General features: G+C 46.8%; 1 protein-coding gene across 8 annotated transcripts in view; it reads left to right on the forward strand.

Moving 5' to 3' along the window:
• The window catches only part of sardh (sarcosine dehydrogenase), a 59865-nt gene that overhangs the window by 14274 nt on the left and 22617 nt on the right, over positions 1–22974 (forward strand). For all 8 annotated transcript variants that reach the window (XM_072240490.1, XM_072240486.1, XM_072240488.1 and 5 more), the window contains 6 exons: positions 2891–3224; positions 5728–5906; positions 14254–14433; positions 19675–19798; positions 22191–22291; positions 22824–22928. In XM_072240490.1, coding sequence (XP_072096591.1) covers positions 2897–3224; positions 5728–5906; positions 14254–14433; positions 19675–19798; positions 22191–22291; positions 22824–22928 — 1017 coding nt within the window. In that variant the 5' untranslated portion in view covers positions 2891–2896. The remainder of the gene's footprint in view (positions 1–2890; positions 3225–5727; positions 5907–14253; positions 14434–19674; positions 19799–22190; positions 22292–22823; positions 22929–22974) is intronic.

A 22974-nucleotide genomic window follows, 5' to 3' on the forward strand; every position in this document is an offset into this window, starting at 1 on the left:
TGCATGTACCGGTGCATATGACAGTGAATGTGACTTTGACCTTGGCTAACAGTGCGTGCACTTCAGCAAATTAATTACGGGGCGTCTTTGCAATCATGGGCAAAGCAACCAGAACAAGCTATTCAAGCCTCTGAGCCTCTTACCTGAGATGAGGAGGAGACCGTTCAGTCGTTTTGAATGTTACATAGATACAGGAGTTGTCTTATTAGCCTGTTAACTAGGAGCAGGAGGTAGCAAGGTTGAAGGCAGAAAAAAAGTTAAACGACAGGAGGGTTGCAGGATTAAGGCACCAAAAGAGAGGGGAATAGGAAAAGAAAGGGTACCTTAACCATCATTTCTTCCTTTAGCTGTCCCATTTTTACCCTCTATAATACCTATTAAAGTTAATTTTAACACGCATTCCATAATATCATATACATACTTTCTTCTTTTTCCCTTCGCCACTCCAATGTCCTCTGCAATACCTTTGAGCCTGTTAGAGCTGTATTTCAATGCAAGAGGACAGACCTGAAATAATTATTCCCCCTAATGGTTCTCCTCTTGCCCCTCCTCATCACCTGCCCATCACCATCCTCTGTTGCCCCTCTTCCTTCCCTTTCACCCATGGTCTACACTCCTCTCCTATCACCTTCCAGCCTCGTAACTCATCCACCCATCACCTCCCAGCTTCTCACTTCACCCCTCCCCCACCCACCTGCTTTCCCCCTCACCTGGCTTCACCTAACACCCCTAGCTTGTACTCCTTCCCTTCCCTCAACCATCTTCCCCTTTCCTTTTCAGTCCTAATGTATGGTCTTGGCCTGAAACTTTGGCCGTTTATTTGTCTTCAGATGTTTCTTGACCTGCTGAGTTCCTCCAGCATTTTGTGTTTGTTGCCCTTCAAATACTTATTTATGTTTTTTTCTGAAGTACTGCCTGTCCTGAGTATTTTCAGAATTTTCTGATCTTTGTTCATTTCCACTATGAAGCTGCACTTATTGTATTCCTTTATCAGCATAGACACTCCCCTCCTGTAACTGCCTAACCTCTTACAAATTTGGCAATGCCTGTGATACATCTATTATTTGTTTGAAAGGACAGGCGAGATAAGACTATACAACAAGTGCCAGTTAGTGACATGTGTAGGGGCACATTTAATAACCAGAGTTGTATGTAATATATTTGTACAAAAAGCTATATTACTGTAGCCAACTCTGCCCCATTTTATCTCACATAATGGACCAAATTGACAGTTTCTGCTTTAAAGTAGTCTTTCTGGGGGATGCTTGTCTGGCTAATTTCAGGTTTGAAAAGATGTCGGCGCTGTACAAGGAGGGGACAAAAGGAGAACATTATTCTTCATCGGAGCAAGAGATTTTACTGCTCAACAGCACAATTGTGATGACAGTCTAGAACCTCACTTGTGTCAAGGGTGTCTTTCACCTTTAATAAGGAGATTAGATAACTTTTACAGATGACATGCAATTATATAGCATCTTTTGGTATGATTCAGACATCGTCAGTCAAAAATTGACATCAAGCCACATGAGGTGTTACGATGGGTGCAAAGAACTACAGAGAGCACTGGCACAAGAAAGATCAGGGGGCCCCACCATCCAGGCCATGCTCTATTCTCACCGTTACCATCGGGAAAGGGGTACAAGAGCTTTAGGTCCCACACCACCAGGTTTAGGAACAGCCGTTACCCTTCAACCATCAGGCAGCATGGATAACTTCACTCACAACAACTCTGAACTGATTCCACAACCTATGAACTCTCTTACAAGGACTTTACCACTTATGTTCTCAATATTATTTCTTTACTTATTATTATTATTATTATTACTTTTGTATTTGCATTTTGTCTTCTTTTGCACATTGGTTGCTTGTCAGTCTTTGTATGTAGTTTTTTGTTGATTCTATTGTTTTTGCCTGCAGAAACCATGAATCTCAGGGCAGTATTTGATGACATATACATACTTTGATAATAAATTTACTTTGAACTTGGTCAAAGAGCTAGGTAGGTGTTAGAAACATGTTAGAAACTGAGAGAAGAAGGGAAGTTTAAGAAGAGAAGTCCAGAGTTTTAAGTGGGAATAATGAAACCCATCAGTACTAATGATAAAAATGGTTGCAGGGGGGAATGAAGCAATGGAAAGGAGGGGAGGAGAAGATGGTGACGCGATGCAGTGCACATGGCCGCTCCGAAATGATATCGTATTTGTAAGTAGGTACCGTGCACAATCCTGATTTGATGGAGACAGACGTGAGAAGCACGGAGGAACATCTGGAGAAACTTCTGAAATGCCTGCTTCGCTGCCGCTGCTACTGTGCGATCGAGAATCTCCGGAGGGGAAGGCCCCAAATCCTCAGCTTTGCCTATTGCCTGTTGCCGGGACCGGGGTCGAAGCGCTCAGCAGAGATGGTGCTCAGTGCTCGGTGTTGGAGGGCTGGTTGGAGGCTCGAAGTTTTCGGACGGACTCAAGTCAAGAGTCAGCTGTGGTCGGGTGCTTCCAGGGTGCTGCATCGGCAAGCTTGCAGCGCTGGAAGCTCGTGGCAGGGAGAGTTTTTCTTCCTTCTACTGTCTGCGTGAGATGATGGGACTTTGAGACTTTTTTTTACCGTGCCCATGGTCTTTTTTTTATCAAATTACGGTATTGCTTTGCACTGTTGTAACTATATGTTATAATTATGTGGTTTTTGTCAGTTTTTCAGTCTTGGTTTGTCTTGTGTTTCTGTGATAGCATCCTGGAGGAACATTGTATCATTTCTTAATGCATGCATTACTAAATGACAATAAAAGAGGACTGCGTGTCCTCATAATCTAATGTGGAAGGATTTAAAAACAAGGATGAGGACTTTTGAGTGGACCAGGAGTCACTAACCTAAGTCTTATTTTTTTGCTTTACAGTTGACCATGAGCTCCACCGCCTCTACTCTCCGAATAGCAACTTTCTGCAGGAACTCCCAGAATTTCCTGACAAAATCTGGTCTACAGTATTTCAGTTCAGCTTCACGGAGCTTGACACCGGAAGGGAACGTGCCCGGCAGTAAATCCCTCAAACAGGAGAAACTAGACGGGAAAGGTCCAACAAAATCATTGCCAGAATGCGCCGATGTGGTGGTGATGGGTGGTGGCAGTGTGGGCTGTCAAACGCTGTACCATTTGACAAAAATGGGGATGACCAACGTGGTCCTGCTGGAGCGCGACCAGCTGACGGCTGGCACTACTTGGCACACAGCTGGTAAGGATGAGGGTTGGCTTAGGGTGGGCAAGGGTGAGGTCAGAGTGCCAGAGACTACATTTGCAAATACAAAGTGAATAGAGTGAAAGCCAAATGCTGCTCAGTTGGGGTGAGAAGGAAACTGTGGAGGAATTTGACACTCTCTGAGAATCATAGTGAGTGCAGTGGATAGAAGGGAATAGGTGGATGTTGTATACCTGGATGTCCAAAGGGAGTTTGATAAGGTGCCACATGAAAGACTTAACCATATGGTAAGTTTGCGTGGAGTTGGAGGTAATGTATTAGCATGGCTGATACATTATTGGTTAACTGATAGATGGCAGAGAGTTGTGATAAATGGGTATTTTTCTGGTTGGTATCAGTGGTGAGGGCAGACGCTAATGCTGGACTGGCAGCCCTTCATGATTTACATTAATGAGTTGGAAGAGTAGACTGTGTGCCATTTTTGCTGAGAGCACTAAATTGCATGGAAAGACAAATTGTGAAAAAGATGTGGAGAGTCTGAAGAGAGATGTAGATAGGTTAAGTGGGTAGCAGTGGTCGGGCAGATGGAATACGTTGGTAGATGCAAGGTCCTCCACTTTGAAAGGAAAATAGAAGATCAGATTATTATTTCCATGCTGAAAGATTGCAGTAGGCTGCTGTGCAGAGGGAATTGCGAGTGCTTGTGCATGAATCACAAAAGGTCGATTTGCAGGTCCAACAAATTATTAAGAAGGCAAATGGCCTTCATTGCTAGAGGGATTAAATTTAAGAGCAGGAGATTATGCTGTACAGGTACAGGTGAGACCACACCTGAGTACTGCATGCAGTTCTGATCTTCATCCTTGAGGAAAGGTATACTGGCTTTGGAGACTGTACAAAGGAAGTTTACCAGGTTGATTTTGGAGAGGAGGGTGGTAGCCTATGAGGAGAGATAGAGTGCCTGGGACTATAGTCACTGGAATTTAGAAGAATAAGAGGGGATCTTATATAAAAATATAAAGTGATAAAAGGGATAGATAAGATAGAGGTGGAAAATTGTTTCCACTGATAAGTGAGACCAGAACCAGGGGTCATGGCTTCAAGATTCGAGACGAGAGATCACCGACAGAAGACCGAGGTGAGAGGTATCTGCTTTTCCCAGGAAGTAGTAAATCTGTGGAATATTCTGCCCAGTGAAGCAGTAGAGGCTACCTCATTAAATATATTTAAGACGCACTGAGATAGAGTTTTGCATTGCAGGGGAATTAAGGGTTATGGGGAAGGACAGGTAAGTGGAGCTGGGTCCCATGCCAGATAAACCATGATCTTATTGAATGGTAGAGCAGGTTTGATGCACCAGATTTCCTACTCTTGCTCTCATTTGTTATGTTGTAATGTTAAGTTGTGCCCAGGCAAAGGCAACACAGACATTTTCCTTGGGTGAGATTGGGCCATTCAGCCTCTTAAGCCTGTTCTATCATTTAATCAGATCTATGCTGATCTGTGTTTTCTTTCCCTACTTTATTGCCCTCCGCAAACATCCCTCATTCTTACTTTATTCACATTCGTGACTCAATGCTTCAAAAAATTTAATTGTGTGTGGGTGAGGGGAGAAGAATAGGAGAGTTCTGTGTTTTCATTAACTCTCCTGGTGATAAATTCTTCTGGTTCTAAAATCCAGCTTGTCTTATTGACTTTGCAACATTCCACGAGAGGAAATCAATTTATTTGGTTGTCTTAAACAGTTAGTAGAGTCGCTGAATCATGCTTCCAGCAATAGCTTACTCAGCAAGGCAGAGTGGCACAGCAGTCAGTGCTGATGTCTTACAGCTCCAGTGATCCACATTCAACTGTGACTTCAGGGGCTGTCTGTGTGGAGTTTGCATGTTCTCCTTGTGATCACGTGGGTTTCCTCTCAATACTGTGGTTTCCTCCACATCCTGATGTTATGTGGGATGGTAGGTGATTTGGCCCCTGGTGTTAAGGAGAACCTAGGGCAGATGTGGGGTCGGAGGTGGGGTGGTGGGGGGGGGGTCATGATGACGGGAACACAGGGAGAATAATAAACATTCTGCAGAGGCTGCACATCCAGAGTAACACGCACAAAAGCTGGAGGCTGTCAGCAGGTCAGGCAGCATCTTTAGAGAAGAATAAACAGGTGATGTTTTCAGCCTAGACCCTTTATTGGGGCACTTAATGAAAGGCCTCGGCCTGAGAGGTTGATTGTTTATTCCTCTCTGTAGATGCTGCCTGTCCTGCTGAGTTCCTCTAGCCTTTCTGGTGAGGGCTATGAGTGTGGTAGTTGATGGGCTGAAGGACCTGTCTCAATGACCTTAATGAACCATAGAATTATGCACATTATATTCAAAAGGAATACAAGCCCATGTAGCCTGCTCTAATAACTTAATGTTTGATTTCCTGATATCATTGCCATGAGTCCATTTTGTCAATGCTTCCATTTCGGCGCCAGTGTACTTATGGGTGCTGTGGTCCCCAGGGCTGTGACTTTCCTCATTCCAGTCCCCTTCCCCTTCCACAGGTCTCTTGTGGCAGTTGCGACCCAGTGACATTGAGGTTGAGCTCCTGAAATACACGCGACAGGTTGTGAGTAAAGATTTGGAGCAGGAGACCGGGTTACACTCGGGTTGGATTGAGAACGGTGGCCTCTTCATAGCCTCCAACAAGCAGCGTCTGGATGAGTACAAGCGCCTCATGTCGGTAAGATTCACGGCAGCATGCAGATTTCAAAAAGCACCAGAATGCACTTCATGTGAGATGAGTCGATATTTAAATCAATGGGCATGTCAGGGTTCGGTCTCCCTCTGGTTCAGTTGGGTACGTTTTGACTGACCGCAAGCTGAAGTTAAGTGGCTGTCATTAACTGAATGGTCTTCTCTGTTTCCAACATCTGTTGTGCCTTCTCTTGGTTGCTGTTTGCTGCCTTTAGCTCCTTCAATGCCGGATCTGAATTTCTCCCCCAAATCCAAATTCCATTCCATTTCCTCCTCTGGAAATGTGTAGTCTTGTTCCAATCTTAGTTCATGAAAACAGAATCAAATTACAAACGTTTGTAATTCAGGATCTTAATTATAGCTGTATTCTCCTTTGTCCGTAGTCTAGCACTTTCTGTGATTATCCCTTTAAATACACGAGCTTCTTCACTCTAAGGGCCGTGAGAGTGTGGAACGAGCTGCCACCACACAAGGTGCACATGAGCTTGATTTCAAAGTCTGAACAGGTACATGGATGGTAGGGGTATGGAGGCCTATTGTTCCTGTGCAGGTCAATAGAAACAGGCAGTGTAACACCTTGGTTCACATTTTTACTGTTATGCTGCAGGTATTTCATTCAGCAGTTCTGTGAGAGCAGTCTGTTTGGGTTACTGTTGAAGATAAGGGATGATGAATGTGTGCCATCCAATTAGGATGGTGGAACTGGGGAGGGGAGAGGTTTTTGGTGAGGGACACTAAGTTGGTTTGGGGCTTTTGTTTGGTGGGAGATGAAGAAAGAATATGTTGGAGAGAATTCAACCCAGTGCGGGACTGTGATTCGATGGAGCCAGGTGCGGAGATCGATTGAGGATCGGTGAATATTCGTGAAGGGTTGAGCTCCAATTTGTGCACATTTGACTGTTTAATTAAAATGGGCCCTTTTCATTTTCTTTACCAACCCTTTAGTTCAGATTCATAAGTATTATTCTTTAATCGTATGCAGTGTACTGTCTGTATTTCATGACACTAATTGGTAACGGTAGCAGATTACACAGCGTCCACACAAACCGGCGTTTGGGGTGTGAGAGCCGTCTCAATCTCACAGGTTTGGTGGGACCAGAGTGTGTCTTCCCCAGACTTACTCAGCCAAGCAAACCAGGGGGGTTTCAGCAATTTAAATGGTTTGGCATGGACTAGATGGGCTGAAGGGCCTGTTTCTGTGCTGTACTTTTCTATGACTCTATGGCTATGACTAGTTTAGATTGCCTTCATGACATCTACTGGTATTTGGACATGTTCCCCATTTGCTCACATCTCTCTGCCTCATTACCGTCCTTTGTATATTCCTCGATTTACGTGAGGCTCTTTGCTTCTCCCCTCACTGGGTCTCCCTCTTACTCACATTTGAAAGTTTTCACTGCTCAAACATTAACTTGTCGCTCATGCTCCTGGCCAGTTCTTTTCAGTTTGAGGCTGATTATCTTAATTGGCAGAACCTTCTCTTTCACCCTCAGCTTAGACATGTTAAGCAAGCGAGTCCATTATGTGTTCTCGGGATGAGGGCGTAACTAGAAAGGTTGGCGTTTAGTACCATTCCCTAACGTCTTTTGTGAAGCAACTTCAGCTTTAGTGATTATCATGGTTGTGGTGAAAGTGCTTCTGCAGGCTCTTGGGTTATATTCTTAAGAAAGCCCTTTACTCCGACTGGGGCATAGGCCACCGACAGCAGATTGCCAGAGACCTTTGTCCTGGGGCCTGTCTTTCAAGTTGTCCCCAGGTGTAGCCCATCTTCATCCTCCCTCTCCCAGGGATGAGGTCTTTGGAACTCCTGTAGGCGTTTCTGTAGCACCTAATTTTTACAGGATGGGTTGTTAGCCCCAAGCTCAACGCTTTTCCTTTTGCTACTGGGCTTGGGGCCGTGCGTGGCGGAGTTTCTTGGGTTGTATACAGTACTCTATGAATATGACTTGATAACAACGAGGGAAGCTGGGATAGTGTGGTTAGGATGAGAACTCAGAGATAATTCTGATCACACAGAACACACTGTCCTTACCCTTCAGGTGTCAACTTCAGCCCAGCATGTTGCATTCTCAAATCCAGGACAGTTTTTGAAGGATCAAACCCTGTTTCAGAAAGTGGAGCCCATAACACACATTTAGACCCAGAAAAAGGTCACTTCATCATTTGCGTCATAAAACTCAGAACAGGAGCAGGACTTTCATCCCATGATGTCACTGCTGAAATCAAAGCTGAGTTGAACTAAACATCTCCTGCCTGCACATGATCCATATCTCTCCATTCCCTTGTGCCAATCTAACAGCCTCTGATACTCTGCCTCTGGCAGCACATTCCGTGCACCTTCCATTCTCTGTGTAAATAAAAATGTTGTCCGGCACATCTCCTTTAAACTCCACACCTCCACCTTAAATACATGTCCTTTGGTAGTTGACATTTCCATCCTGGGGAAAAAGAGTCTTACTATCTGCCTCATATTTTTATAAACTTCTGTCAGGTGTCCTCTCAGCCTTTTGATGCTCCAGAGAAAATTGTCCAATCTCTCCTTGTAGCTCATATGCTTTAATCCAGACAGCATGCTGGTGAACCTTTTCTGCATGCTTTCCAAAGTCCTACACCCTTCCTGTAATGGGGCCACCAGAACTGCACAGGATACTCCAGTGTGGCCTAAGCAATATAGATACAACATGAGTTTCTTACAAATGTGCTCAGTGCCCCAACCAGTGAAGATGAGCATGACAAACACCTCCTTCACAACCCTACCTACTCTCGGTAAGCTATGTACTTGGAACCCAAGATCCCTCTGTACATCAATGTTTTTAAGAGTCCTGCTATTAACTGAGTACATTCCCTTTACAAAATGCAAACAAGACCTCCTAAAGAGCAACACATCACGCTTGATTAAGCTCCATCTGCTGTTTCTCTGGTGAAACCTGCACCCTGATCCATTTTCTCTCATGTCTTTTGACAGCAATCCACACAGTTTGCAGAGGACACCAATTTTTGTGTCCTCTGCAAACTTACTAGCCCGCTCATCTACATTCTCATCCGAGTAATCTATATATATCACAAACAATGTGATGTGTCTCTGCTGGAGCAAACCATACCTTTCAGGCCCACTTCCTCTCTTTATATCCTGAAAACCAAACATGTTTTCTCTCACTTGGCCTTCTTGATTCTTTTGACACTGACCTTCTGGAAGGGGGACTTAGCCAATGAACTTGATGTTGGAAGAAACTAGGCACCCAGCAAGGAGTTGCAAACTCCATGTAGACAGCACCCATTGTCAGGATTGTACCCATGTCCCTCGGGCTGTGAGGCGGGAGCCCTAAATTCAATTCCGCCAGTCTTTCCTCCTTCTCTGCAGATTGTGACCCCTCACTGCGGTACTGAGCAAAGTGCTGTCTATCAAATGAAGCTTCCAACCAGGTGTTCCCAACCTGGGCTCCACAGACCCCCCCACCCCCTCCAGTTAACAGTAGGGATCCATGGCATATATTGACTGTTCTGTTGTATATCTTACTGTACATACCAGTTATTACAAATTACTATAATCTGCACATTGCACATTCAGACAGAGATGTAACGTGAAGATTTTTACTCCTTATGCATGTGAAGATGTAAGAAATAAAGTCAATTCAATTCATAAAAGAGGTTGGGAACCCTTGCCTTAAGCTAGTACCTCTGTTTCCCTGAGTTGAACATAAAAGGTCCCAGAATGCTGTTCTAAGCTGAACAGGAATGTTCTCCCTAGTTTCTGCCATTCAGAGTGGAGTGAATTATTGGATCACAAATTATTATGATTATGAGGACACACAGTCCCCTTTTATTGTCATTTAGTAATGCATGCATTAAGAAATGATAAAATGTTTTTCCAGAATATCATGAAAAGCACATGACAAACTGACTTAAAAACTAACAAAATCCACATAATTATAACATATAGTTACAACAGTGCAAAGCAATCCCGTAATTTGATAAGTACAGACCATGGCACAGTAAAATTTCATCCCTGTTTCTGGGATCTTGCAGTGGACAAATTGGCAGCTGCATTCCCTATGTTACAATGGTGACAAAATCCACTGAGGCCACCATCAGCCCTCAAGAAATGCTCTGTGGTTTAGTTGACATCATATGCTGTTGCTTGCTTAAAAACCCCAGCAACAGTATAGACGGTTTGCGAACTTGAATTGTTTTTGCTTAGAAATTTGGAAGTACAATTGGGATAGATAAAAGCGGCCTTGAAGGCATCTGATTCAGAATCAGAATCAGGTTTAATATCTCTGGCATGTGTTATAAAATTTGTTAATTTAGCGTCTGCAGTACAATGCAATACATGATAATGTAGAGAAACAAGTAAATGAATCACAGCAAGTATATATGTATATTAAATAGTTAAATTAAAAATGGAGCAAAAAAAGAAATAAGAAGTAAAAAAACAAAAAAAAAGTGAGGTAGTGTTTACGGGTTCAATGTCCATCTAGGAATCAGATGGCAGAGGGGAAGAAGCTGTTTCTAAATTGCTGAATGTGTGCCTTCAGGCTTCTGTACCTCCTTCCTGATGGTAACAATGAGATGGTAACCATGCCCTGGGTGGTGAGGGTCCTTAATATTGGACGCTGTCTTTCTGAGGCTCCTCTCCTTAAAGGTGTCTTGGATACTATGGAGGCTGGTACCCAAGATGGAACTGACTAATTTTACAACTTTCTGTAGTTTATTTCAATCCTGTGAAGTGGCCCCGCAATATCAGACAGTGATGCAGCTGTCAGAATGCTCTCCTCAGTACATCTGTAGAAGTTTTTAAGTGTTTTAGATGACAAACTAAATCTCCTCAAACTCCTAATGAAATATAGCCACTGCCTTGCCTTCTTTACAGCTGCATCGTTATGTTAAGACCAGGTTAGATCCTCGGAGAGCTTGACACCAGGAAATTGCTCACTCTCTCCACTTCTGATCCCTCTATGAGGATTGGTTTGTGTTCCCTCGTCTTACCCTTCCTGAAGTCCACAATCAGCTCTTTGGTCTTACTGACATTGAGTGCCAGGTTGTTGCTGCGGCACCACTCCACTAGCTGGTATTGTCATTAACTGGTTCAGAATGTTCTTCAGAGAAGAAAATTGGCCTCATTTGATCTGGGCCTGTTTGCAACTCCAGTCAAGCACACACAGAGGCATAGACTGACACACAGATAGATAGACAGACAGACAGGTACACACACACAGAGGCATAGACTAACACACAGACAGACAGACACAGACACACACACAGAAGCATGCACAGGCATACACTGGTGCGCACATAGGCACAGATGCACAGGCACGCATGCACACTCACAGGGGCATGGACAGATACACAGAGAAGCGCGCGCGCGCGCGCACACACACACACACACACACACACACACACACACAGCTTGGAGTTAAGGATGGATGACACAGCACAGAACAAAGCATTCTTTGGAACAACTATTCAATCAGTCCCACCCTCCTACTTGTCCACAAGCCAACAGTCTTCCCCTTGTTCTATTTTACACACATCTCAATTTGATCCTGTCTGCAATGATTGTGTAATGTCTCACTTAGTGAGACACATTTTGTTTTCACAAAATTCATTTTAAAGGTTTGAGTTAATGAGCACAGCAAAAATGTGCAAAGTTAAATACAGCCACACTCTGCAACCAGAGGCTGAAAGTAATAATTAATCATTTTTCATATTTGCAGGAGTGTTTAAATCAATCACTAAATAAACTCTTACACAATCAACAAGGTCAGTGCACCTAAACGAGCAAAAACAACGTCGCCTAATCCCGGGTTTGATGTCACTCGCGGTGAGGAACTGTGAGTGTGAGTAAGCAGTGCCTGGGGCAGGGCTTCCAAGTGCTGAATGTGAGGAATTATCAAAGTTTAAGGAATATAAATCCGTTTATATTGCTTTTTTTCTTGTGGAGGGGGAGAAAGCAGGAATTGAATATTTTATTTGTTAAATCTTTCCCTTTGCTCTCTTCGTTTTGCAATAAGTTTTGAAGAGGTGGAGTGGAGTCGCAGAAAGGCAATGCCCAAATGATGAGTGAGGTGTTCATTGGAAGTGATTCTCAGAAAAGGGTTTGAAATTTGTTTATGGTTTGAAGCATATGGTGCTTGCCGCATTTGAGACTGCCGAATGTATCCCTGTGTTCCTGAGAGTAATTGATCACAAATTAGATCAGGCATACAACAAAGACGGCGGTCAATTATCTGCACGAAGCTATGCCTACTCCTTGCTCTATGTCCCTTTGTGTTTCACTGATCACAATACCCTCCTATACCTTTCCTTTCTTGTGTTTTATTTCTTTTAATAAAACTACAAAAGTTTATTCACACGAAATACGCAAAATACAAATGTCAAGTATTTACAAGATAGTGCACAAATTTAAATGATTATTACCACCTATAATGAGTCAGTTCCCGGGGGGGGGCACCATTCCCAAAAATCCCCCAGTGTACCCATTGTGACTGCATGCTCCCTCTCCAAGTACACAGGGGCATGAATGTATCCCCTGGAAGAGGGACGGCCCTCGAGTGCCTGCTGCCTGGACCCGCAAATAGCCATCGTGGCCAGGCCTGGAGCAAGCCCACGTGTAGATCCTCTGAACGATCCGCTCCCTCCCCACCCCCCACCCCCCACCCCCCATACTGGGTGCCTATAAGTCAGGAGCGTGGGACTGGAATGCAACCAACATCAGAGGACCCCTCAGATATTCGAATAGGGGCTGCAGTCTCTCACACTCCATATAAATGTGATACAGTGACTCCTCCCAGCCTCAGAATGGACAAGTAGCTGGTGTGTCAGTGACCTAACTGAAAAACCCGCTGTGTTTTCTTTCTTAAGTACAACTGATGTTCACCCAACCTCCCCCCATGGCCACGAGTTGTGTATTCTCATCACCGTCCCCACAAAAGCATTTCTGGATTCCCTGTTTGATGAAGTACTGACAGTAAAATTAATGGTGCCTTGTTCAGGATGCAGTCACAAGCAGAAGCCCAGCTGCTTATTCTGCACCCTGTCAACACACAAGAGGCCCATTTCCAGCTATGTGATTGTTAACCCATTTTCTAGGTGGTTATAATCTGTGTTGCCCACTCCCAGCACCAAACTGGAAAATTATAGCTCTCTCCACAAGACTGGTCATGTTCCTGTCAAGATTCTTAATATCCCTAAAGTATCTCCAGTGAGGGTCAGTATGTGTGGGACCCGTCCCCCAGGGAGGGTCAGTGTGTGTGGGACCCATTCCCCAGTGAGGGTCAGTGTGTGTGGGACCCATCCCCAGTGAGGGTCAGTGTGTGTGGGTCCCGTCTCCCAGTGAGGGTCAGTGTGTGTTTGGGATCCATCCCCCAGTGAAGGTCAGTGTGTGTGTGGGACCATCCCAAAGTGAGGGTCAGTGTGTGTGTGGGATCCATCCCCCAGTGAGGGTCAGTGTGTGTGGGACCCGTCCCCCCAGTGAGGGTCAGTGTGTGTGGGACCCGTCCCCCAGTGAGGGTCTGTGCGTGGGACCCGTCTTCCAGTGAGGGTCTGTGTGTGGGACCCGTCTCCCAGTGAGGGTCAGTGTGTGTGGGACCCGTCCCCCGGTGAGTGTCAGTGTGTGTGGGACCCATCCCCCAGTGAGGGTCAGTGTGTGTGGGACCCGTCCCCCAGTGAGGGTCAGTGTGTGTGGGACCCATCTCCCAGTGAGGGTCAGTGTGTGTGGGACCCGTCCCCCAGTGAGGGTCAGTGTGTGTGGGACCCATCTCCCAGTGAGGGTCAGTGTGTGTGGGACCCATCCCAGTGAGGGTCAGTGTGTGTGGGACCGATCCCAGTGAGGGTCGGTGTGTGTGGGACCCATCTCCCAGTGAGGGTCTGTGTGTGGGACCCGTCCCCCAGTGAGGGTCTGTATGTGTGGGACCCGTCCCCCAGTGAGGGTCAGTGTGTGTGGGACCCATCTCCCAGTGAGGGTTAGTGTGTGTGGGACCCATCCCAGTGAGGGTCAGTGTGTGTGGGACCCATCCCAGTGAGGGTCGGTGTGTGTGGGACCCATCTCCCAGTGAGGGTCTGTGTGTGGGACCCGTCCCCCAGTGAGGGTCTGTATGTGTGGGACCCGTCCCCCAATGAGGGTCAGTGTGTGTGGGACCCGTCCCCCAGTGAGGGTCAGTGTGTGTGGGACCCGTCTCCCAGTGAGGGTCAGCGTGTGTCCTCTCTGGTAAAGATAAGTGCTTGTGAACCAGTACCTAATGAAATATCAGTCCTGGCGAATCCACATCCCACCATATGCAGCAGGTTAAATTATTCTTTTAGCTAATATTGTTTTTGTTTTCTCCCAATTATAGCTGGGGAAAGTCTATGGGATTGAGTCACATGTGCTGTCGCCTTCCGAGACAAAAGCCCTTTACCCGCTGATGAACGTGAGTGACCTGTACGGCACTCTGTATGTTCCCACTGACGGCACCATGGACCCCGCTGGAACCTGCAGCACCTTGGCACGGGCTGCAACCGCTCGTGGGGCAATGGTAGGTTACTGGTTCCTTCCTGTACAGCCTTGGATTCACCTTTCCCCAGTTGCTTGTGTATGTGTACTTGGATGTGTGCCCTTGTTATCGGGCAGCACAACCATCAGGCTCCATGACTGGTTGCGCTGAGGAAGTTTTTGACTTTTGTTTACTGGATCTGATAGCCACCTCCCTTTTTCACCATTCCCCATTCCCCTCTCTCGTCTTATCTCCTTACCTGCCCATCACTCTCCTCTGGTGCTCCTCTCCCTTTCCTTTCTTCTATGGCCTTCTGACCTCCCCTATCAGATTCTCTCTTCTCCAGTCCTTATCTCTTTCCCCATCTACTTCCCAGCTCTTTACTTCACCCCGTTCCCCTCTCCTGGTTTCACCTATCACCTGCTAACTTGTACTTCTTCCTCCCCTCCCCCCACCTTCCCACTCTGACTTCTCGCCGTTTTTCTCCACTCCTGATGAAGGCCTGAAGCATCGACCGTTTACTCTTTTCCACAGATGCTGCCTGACCTGCTGAGTTCCCCCAGCATTCTGTGTGTGTTGCTCTGGATTCCCAGCATCTGCAGATTTTCTCTTGTTCCTGATTCCTCTCTCTGGTTAGTCATGGCAAATCTTGCCCCCACTTCTGCCAACCTGCAATTACAATGAGCCCATGGCACCTACACTCTGATATAATTTCTGGCTTAACTGGCTGACGTATCCATCGAAATGAAGAGAGATGGGTCTGCACAAGAACAGCTGCACCTTCAGTTCTGGGCCGTGTGAACAAGGGTTGATTGAACTAATTCAGAGTAAATCAAGGAGACACCTTCCCATCTGCTCCCATCTATCCCCTGTCCCATATCGACCAAAGTTCATTTTCCATGATCTTTTAGTGCTGTTTGTAAGGAAGTTGCCTGAAATCACTTGAACACAATCAGCAGCAGTTAACTTCATGAATGGTGCTTATAAGCAGGTAAACATCAGCTTTGCCTGCTGCAGCCCTTGAAATCTCAATAGTTCCTGTCATCACAATCAACATGCATTTATGTAGTCCCTGTAACGTGGGTGGAATTTCCGGGGTAATGCGCCAGAGCGTAAGGACTCGGAGCCAGAGCAGGAATGAGCATCTGCCTCAATGCACCCATCTTTGAAGGCACTCACTGAGTTGTCTCTTCAAGCAGCTTGTTAAAGTTATTTGGGCATTTAGTCGACAAGGAAGCGTGGCAGCTTGTGTAGATAGTTGGTTAATTGGTGGGGAGCGAGTGTTTCTTGGGCAGCAGAAGGGGCTGAAGCTGAGCCTGTCTTTTCCCATTCGCACTTGCGGAGGTTTGAGGAGCTGGAAAGTGGACAAGGTTAGTTCGGGTCTAACTGAGGTCTTTAACAGGACGGTGGGATTGAACATAGTCACTGGAGAATTCAAGATTCAAAATTCAAGTTTATTTATCACGTGAACATCAAAATGTACAGTGAAATGCGTTGTTTGTGTCAACAACCAATGCACACAAGAGTGTGCGGGAGCAGCCCACAAGTGTTGTCACACATTACGGTGCCTATGTAGTATGCCCACAAGGCTTGGCAGAACAACACAGAACACAACAAGTGACGAAACAACAACAGCCAGACAGGCCTCATTTCTCCCTCCCACGTCCCTGCACAGTGCTCTGATCCTGGGACAGGCTGTCTTCTTCAGCCACTGGCGTCCAGCGGATTCGGACTCAGGCTTGCAGGCATTTGGATTTGACCTCCACCGCGGACTCGCAGAGCTTCCCTGACGGAGCTCTGGCCAACAACCCTTGATTGCCGCATTTCTGACTTGACCCTCGGGCCTCGATCTTTGGCATCAATCCCAAAGAGCCGCTGATCAGTGACCACTTGGCCTTGAACTCCAGACCCACCGACGATGGGATTATGAACACTAGACTTCGAACTCTGGTCCCACCGATTTGCGAACCTGGGCGGGGTGGGGGGGCTCATCAGACCTCATTTCTCCTGCCCGCATGTAATTCCTACTCCAGAACCCACCGGCAACCCACTGAGCCTGGGGGAGCCACCAGCCCTCGCCTGGTGAATGAGGACAAGGAGACTGAGGGACAGGTTTTGTTGAATAAGGTTGAGGAATATCAGAGGGTGATTGAGGATTGTTAAAGCTGATACAATATGGATTCTTAAAAGACTTAGATAGGCACATGGATGTAAGAAAAATGGAGGGTTGTTGGCTGTATTAAAGGGAAGGGGGAGATTGAGCGTAGAGTAGTTATATAGGTTGGTATAATGTTGTGGGCCAGAAGTTGATGTTCTGTCAGACAAAACCCAGTATATGGAAATGAATGGTTCTCTCTTTGTTCCATAAGAAAGAGAAAGAGAAATTGCTTTTAAACTCACGAGAGAGCATAGGCCATCAACTTTTGCTGTTGATGTTTCCGTAGCAGGCAATTTTATTTTTATGATGCCAAGTTGCTAGCTTGATGCTGAACCCAGCATGGATGGAAAGTGTGCACGGGAGCCGGCTGGATTCGAACTCGCGAACTTCGCTCTGAAGTCCAGCGCTGATGCCACTACGTCACCAGCCGGCACCTCTTTTTTCCATAATGTTCCATAATTATCATAAAGTTACACAATGGAGTGAGGTCCTTCAGCCCAGCTTGGAGCTAACCATCCAATACACATTTTTATACTAATTCTACTCGAGCCCATTTTAATTCTCTCCACATCCCATCAATGCCCCCAGATTCAACCACTCATCAATGTACTGGGGGCAGTTTACAAATTAACCTGCCAATCAGTGTGTCTTTGGGACGTGGGAGGAAACCAGAGCCCCCCCCTCCACCCAGAAGCCATGCACCTGTTCACAGAGGGGACAGTGCAAACTCCACATAGCCAGCACTGGTGATCAGGGGCCACTGGAGCCATGAGGCTGTGAGAGCTGTCCCATGCGCACTGCCCTGATTCTGGTCTCCTGTTTCTTCCCCCAAATACCCTTTCGAATCAGATTCAGGTTTAATACCACTGGCATACGTCGTGTTATTTGTTGTTACACTTCCAAGGCTATGAGCTGCATGCAGGGAGATGCTTTAGAAGAGACAGGTACTTGATGGGAAGTACTGATGTGATGGACCAAAGAGCAAGTTTCCTTTCTACTTGACACTGTCACCCCTCTTCTTGCTGAATCAAAGATTTCCATTTAATTGCCCGGTTGCATAAATGATCTGAAGTCAAGAGCTCCAATATTGTAGGTCCCTGTGCTGAATGTTTAAAGTTCAAATAGATTTATTATCAAAGTATACATGGTTCAAATCATTCCATTTATTATCAGACAATGTATACCTGAAATACTTGTCTTCGCAGATGTCTGCGAGAAATAGAACCGCAAAAGAATGAACAGAAAAACATCAGAACCCAGAGCTCCCCTCCCCCTCCCCTCATGTAAGCAGCAGCAAGCTTCAACCTCCCCCCACACCCGTTTCAGCTAAAAGCGTCAGCGGCCGCCGCTCGCCAAGCAACAGCAAAGCACTCGCAGAGAGACCATGATCTGCAGCCAACAAAACCTAGTGTTGACCCGACAGTTCGACATTCTCTCCCTCTCTCTCTCCCCCTCCCTCCCTCAAGGGATTGAGAGACATCACCTATTTTCACGCTAAAAGAGGAGACTAACAGTTGCTGTTACACTGTTGCAATCTGCTGCATCGCTGTTTATTCTGAGAGAGAGAGACTGAGGGAGAGAGGGAGGGAGGGAGAGAGAGACCGAGGGAGAGAGGGAGGGAGAGAGGGAGGGAGAGACTGAGGGAGAGAGGGAGGGAGGGAGAGAGAGACAGAGGGAGGGAGGGAGGGAGAGACTGAGGGAGAGAGGGGGAGAGGAAGGGAGGGAGAGAGAGACTGAGGGAGAGAGGAAGGGAGGGAGGGGGAGAGGGCGAAGGAGGAGGGAGGGAGAGATGGGGAGAGGGAGAAAGAGAGAGAGGGGAGAGAGACTGAGGGAGAGAGGAAGGGAGGGGGAGAGAGACTGAGGGAGAGAGGGAGGGAGGGAGAGAGACTGAGGGAGAGAGGAAGGGAGGGGGAGAGAGAGAGAAAGACAGGGAGAGAGGAAGGGAGGGGGGAGATAGGGAGGGAGAGAGAGAGACTGAGTGAAACACCTTCAATTACTCCAAAAGACTGAGGTTTGGTAAAATACTGAAAGGCTTTTATTCGCTGTACAATACGACCTCCACAGTGAGTGTCTGCCCCCAGACTGAGGGGGAGGGGCAAGGCGAACACCTTTATACAGGACTCTGTGGGAGGAGCCACAGGGGCAGTCAGCAGAGCGGTGTGTCCAGACAGGCAACTGAGTTACAACATATATACATGGTTTACCACACTGAGGGAGAGAGGAAGGGAGGGGGGAGATAGGGAGGGAGGGAGAGAGAGAGACTGAGGGAGAGAGGAAGGGAGGGGGGAGATAGGGAAGGAGGGAGAGAGAGAGAGACTGAGGGAGAGAGGAAAGGAGGGAGGGGGAGATGGAGAAGGAGGAGGGAGGGAGAGATGGGGAGAGGGAGAAAGAGAGAGGGGGAGAGAGATTGAGAGAGGGAGAAAGAGAGAGGGGAAGGGGGAGATAGGGAGGGAGAGAGAGAGACTGAGGGAGAGAGGAAGGGAGGGAGGGGGAGAGGGAGGAGGGAGGAGGGAGGAAGAGTGAGAGACAGGGGGGTGGGGAGAGAAAGAGAGAGATATCTCCATCCATCCTACCGGGCATACTCAGCAAATCTATAGAGTTGTAACTATAACAGGATTAATGAAAGATCATCCAGAGTGCAGAAGACAACAAACTGCACAAGTATAAATAAATAGCAATGAACAATGAGAACATGAGATAGTGAGTCCTTAAAGTGAGATCATATGTTGCAGGAGCATTTCAATGATGGGACAAGAGAGTGTCGTTATCCCCTTTTATTTACGAGCCTGATGGTTGATGGTAGTTCTTGAATTATACCAAGAATTGGGGACTTTATATTCACATTTTGTTTGTGTTAGGGGTCTTGTCTTCCAAGATTGTGGTCTTGCATCGTTTTAGTGGTGTCAAAACTTGCTTCAGGTTTCTCGTGTCCTGTTTCTGGGTTTGAGGGGTGGTGGGTGTTCCTGAGTTTCGTCTCAGTTTGGAAGCAGTTGTTGTGTTGTGCTGCTGGGGTATTGAATTGTGTTGTAGGGGATTTGAGGTGTGGAGTTGCACGTCGGGGCCCTTGGTTCAGGGATAAGGTCTGTACACTGTGACAACTTTATGGTTGCTTCATCTCTCTCGAGGTGATCGAGAACTGTCCGGTGACGGGGATCCAAGTGAAAGTGGACGATTTTGGAATTCGGCGGGTCAGCGGTGTGGACACGGACTATGGAACAATCCAAACGACATGTGTGATTAACTGTGCAGGTGAGACGCAGTGAGAGAGCGAGGGAAAGGCTGGTTTCGCTAACCTGGAAAACAGTTTCTAGCCATTGATGCACAATGGATTCACGTGGAAAAAAATAGTCCAGTATCTCCCATTATTTTTATTTAGCAATACAGTGCGGAGTAGGCCCTTCTGTCCCTTCAAAACACACCGTCCCAAAAAAACCCCGACAAACCCGATTAACCTTAACCTAATTACAATGACCAGTTAAACTACTCGGTGCATCTTTGTACTGTGGGAGGAAAGCGGAGCGCCCAGGGAAAACACACACATTCCACGGGGAGGCCATACAGACTCCTTACAGTACGGTGCTGGAATTGAACTCCAAACTCTGGATCGCCCCGAGCTGTAATAGTGTCACTAACCACCACGCGCCGTGGTGCCCTTCAGAGAGTTTCATAGACAAAAAAGTCCTTCTGAATTCTGGTTAACATAGTAAAGTGGGGAATTTCTGCTCAACAAGATCCCCTGCCACTGAGATAAGGAGCAATCCCTTTGAAAGTAGAAATCTCTCAGTGGACCAGGCTGGTGGACATTGAGAGCCTGGAATTAAGGAGACCTTCTCAGTGCAAGACTCCATGAAAAGAAATTTAATCCTGGAGAATGCGAATATTAGGACGTTTTCATCCAACAGACTTTTTGATGCTGAGTATATTTGAGACTGGGGTTAATGCTGTAGGTTTTAAGTCACAAAGGGAATTTGGGATAAAGTGAGCAAGTGCATGTGATGTTAAAATTCATTGCTGCCTCCAGGAGCCCCAAATATTGGGACTGCCCCAAGGCAAGTCCCTCTCCCAGATGCCAACAGGCAAGTGCGTTATAGGTGAATCAGGGTTGGAAAGTGCCTTGCATTTTTACGTCGGTGTCACTTGCGGGTCTTCGGTCGTATCAGGGGTCAGACAGGATTTTTGCTTGTGATGGATGGTGCCGAGGTCAGAGGGCACTCTGGATCCTGAGACTTGCGTCAGAACTCGAAGGAGTACCAGGTATTGTGGCAGGGATCGGGCATCTTGCGTCACAATTGTTGCCAGGGGGTGTGGTTAGTATCTGATCTAGTATTCTCCCTCTCCCTCCATCAACACAGGTGAGTTGCACACTTCCTCAGTGCCACCCCTTGTGGCTTGAAGCTCCTGCTTAGTACTGTCCCGTCCAGTGGTGTATTCCAGCCTACCCAAGAATGTTCCGATCAGTAAGGGAGTCTAGATCCGAGGTCACAGCCTGCGGACGAAGGGGTGGCCCTTTAGAACTGAGATAAGGAGGAATGCCTTCAGCCTGAAGGTGGGGAACCTGTGAAATTCTTTACCACGGAGGGCCTGGTGACTTGGCCCTCCGTGGTAAAGAATTTCACAGGTTCACCAGGGGTTTTGGGAAGAAGGTAGGGGAAGTGAAAAAACAGCCACTATTGAATGGCAGGGCAGATGTGATGGACTGAAAGGCTTTAATTCTGCTCCCATATTGACTCCTTCAACCTGATGGCATGAACATTAACTTCTCTAACTTCCGCTAATGCCCCACCTCCCCCTCATACCCCATCTGTTATTTATTTTTATACACACATTCTTTCTCTCTCTCTCTCTCCTTTTTCTCCCTCTGTCCTTCTGACTATACTCCTTGCCCATCCTCTGGGTTCCCCCCCCCCACCTTGTCTTTCTCCCTGGGCCTCCTGTCCCATGATCCTCTGATATCCCCTTTGCCAATCACCTATCCAGCTCTTGGCTCCATCCCTCCCCCTCCTGTCTTCTCCTATCATTTTGGATCTCCCCCTCCCCCTCCAACTTTCAAATCTCTTACTAACTCTTCCTTCAGTTAGTCCTGACGAAGGGTCTCGGCCCGAAACATCGACTGTACCTCTTCCGAGAGATGCTGCCTGGCCTGCTGCGTTCACCAGCAACTTTGATGTGTGTTGCCTGTATTTTATGGTCTTTTTGCTCCAGGCCATTCACCTGATTTTGTTTAGAGCGAGGGCTCCATTTTGACGTGCCAGATTCCAGAGAGTCCTCGGCCATCATCAACAATGAGGTTAGCTATAGTGCTCGGATCATGGAAAAGGGGGTTGTCATGAGATGAGACAGCTGGGTAAATATGATATATAATCAAATGTGATATTTTGTGTTGTGGATAAGTCTGAGATGTGATGGATAGCGCTTTAATATTTCAGAATGACTGTGTCATATTTCTCCCTCATGTCATATTTGTCCCTCAATCTCTCCTTGATGCTCCCCCCACCCCCAACTGCACTGAGCTTCCCTTGATTGCCCTCTCAGACCTGAGAGATTTGCTGGAGCAGCGCCACTGCGGTCTGACCAGCAGAGGGCAGGCTTTGCTAGGATGGCTGTGAGCTGGGCAAAGCTAACTTGCTCTGTTTGGTAACAGGTGTATGGGCTCGGAAGCTGGGGGCAATGGCTGGGGTTAACGTTCCACTTATCGCCATGCGCCATGCATATGTGGTCACAGAGCGGATCGAAGGAATCCAGGTACTTGCTGGAGTCCAGGGGCTCTGCTCCCTTGGTTCCATATTGACACTAATGTGATTGTGACAAGACAGTCTGAGTATGTTTAGGTGCCATACAGTCTGACTAATTCCTTTAAACAGGGAGTTAGTTTTAGCTTGCTTCCCAGGGTTTAGGGCTGTGCTGGTATCAGATCATTCATTGCCGGGGCAATCTAAAAGCATCAATGGGCTCTTTACTACTGTTAGATCCTAGCTTCGCCGAACTTCCAATGACTCTGGATAAGAGTGAGGGTGTTGTGGTTATCCGCAGCTGCTCTCTCACTGACTGGTTACCCGTTCCCTTAGTGGGCAGTGGAGTTACTGATTACTGCACCTCACTGAGACTCAATACAGTGTCGCATGTCCCACTGAAATCTGGTGGGATTGGTTTCTGCTGGAGAGGAAGGCTAGGAGATTTACCTGACTCTGCTCTAGACTATGGAAGGAACATTAGTCTGTGTGTGGGTAACCTGTATCCCAAGCCAACTTTTGGTGTGTATTCTTTCTGCTCCCAGAACATGCCGAATGTTCGGGATCACGATGCCTCAGTGTATCTCCGTCTCCAAGGCGATGCCCTGTCTGTCGGTGGATATGAACCAAATCCAAACTTCTGGGAAGAGGTAAGAATTCTCTTTGTGAATTTTAACCAGAAAAACTGTGAGATGG

Source organism: Mobula birostris, chromosome 22 (assembly GCF_030028105.1).
Source record: "Mobula birostris isolate sMobBir1 chromosome 22, sMobBir1.hap1, whole genome shotgun sequence".
Taxonomy (NCBI): Eukaryota; Metazoa; Chordata; class Chondrichthyes; order Myliobatiformes; family Myliobatidae; genus Mobula; species Mobula birostris.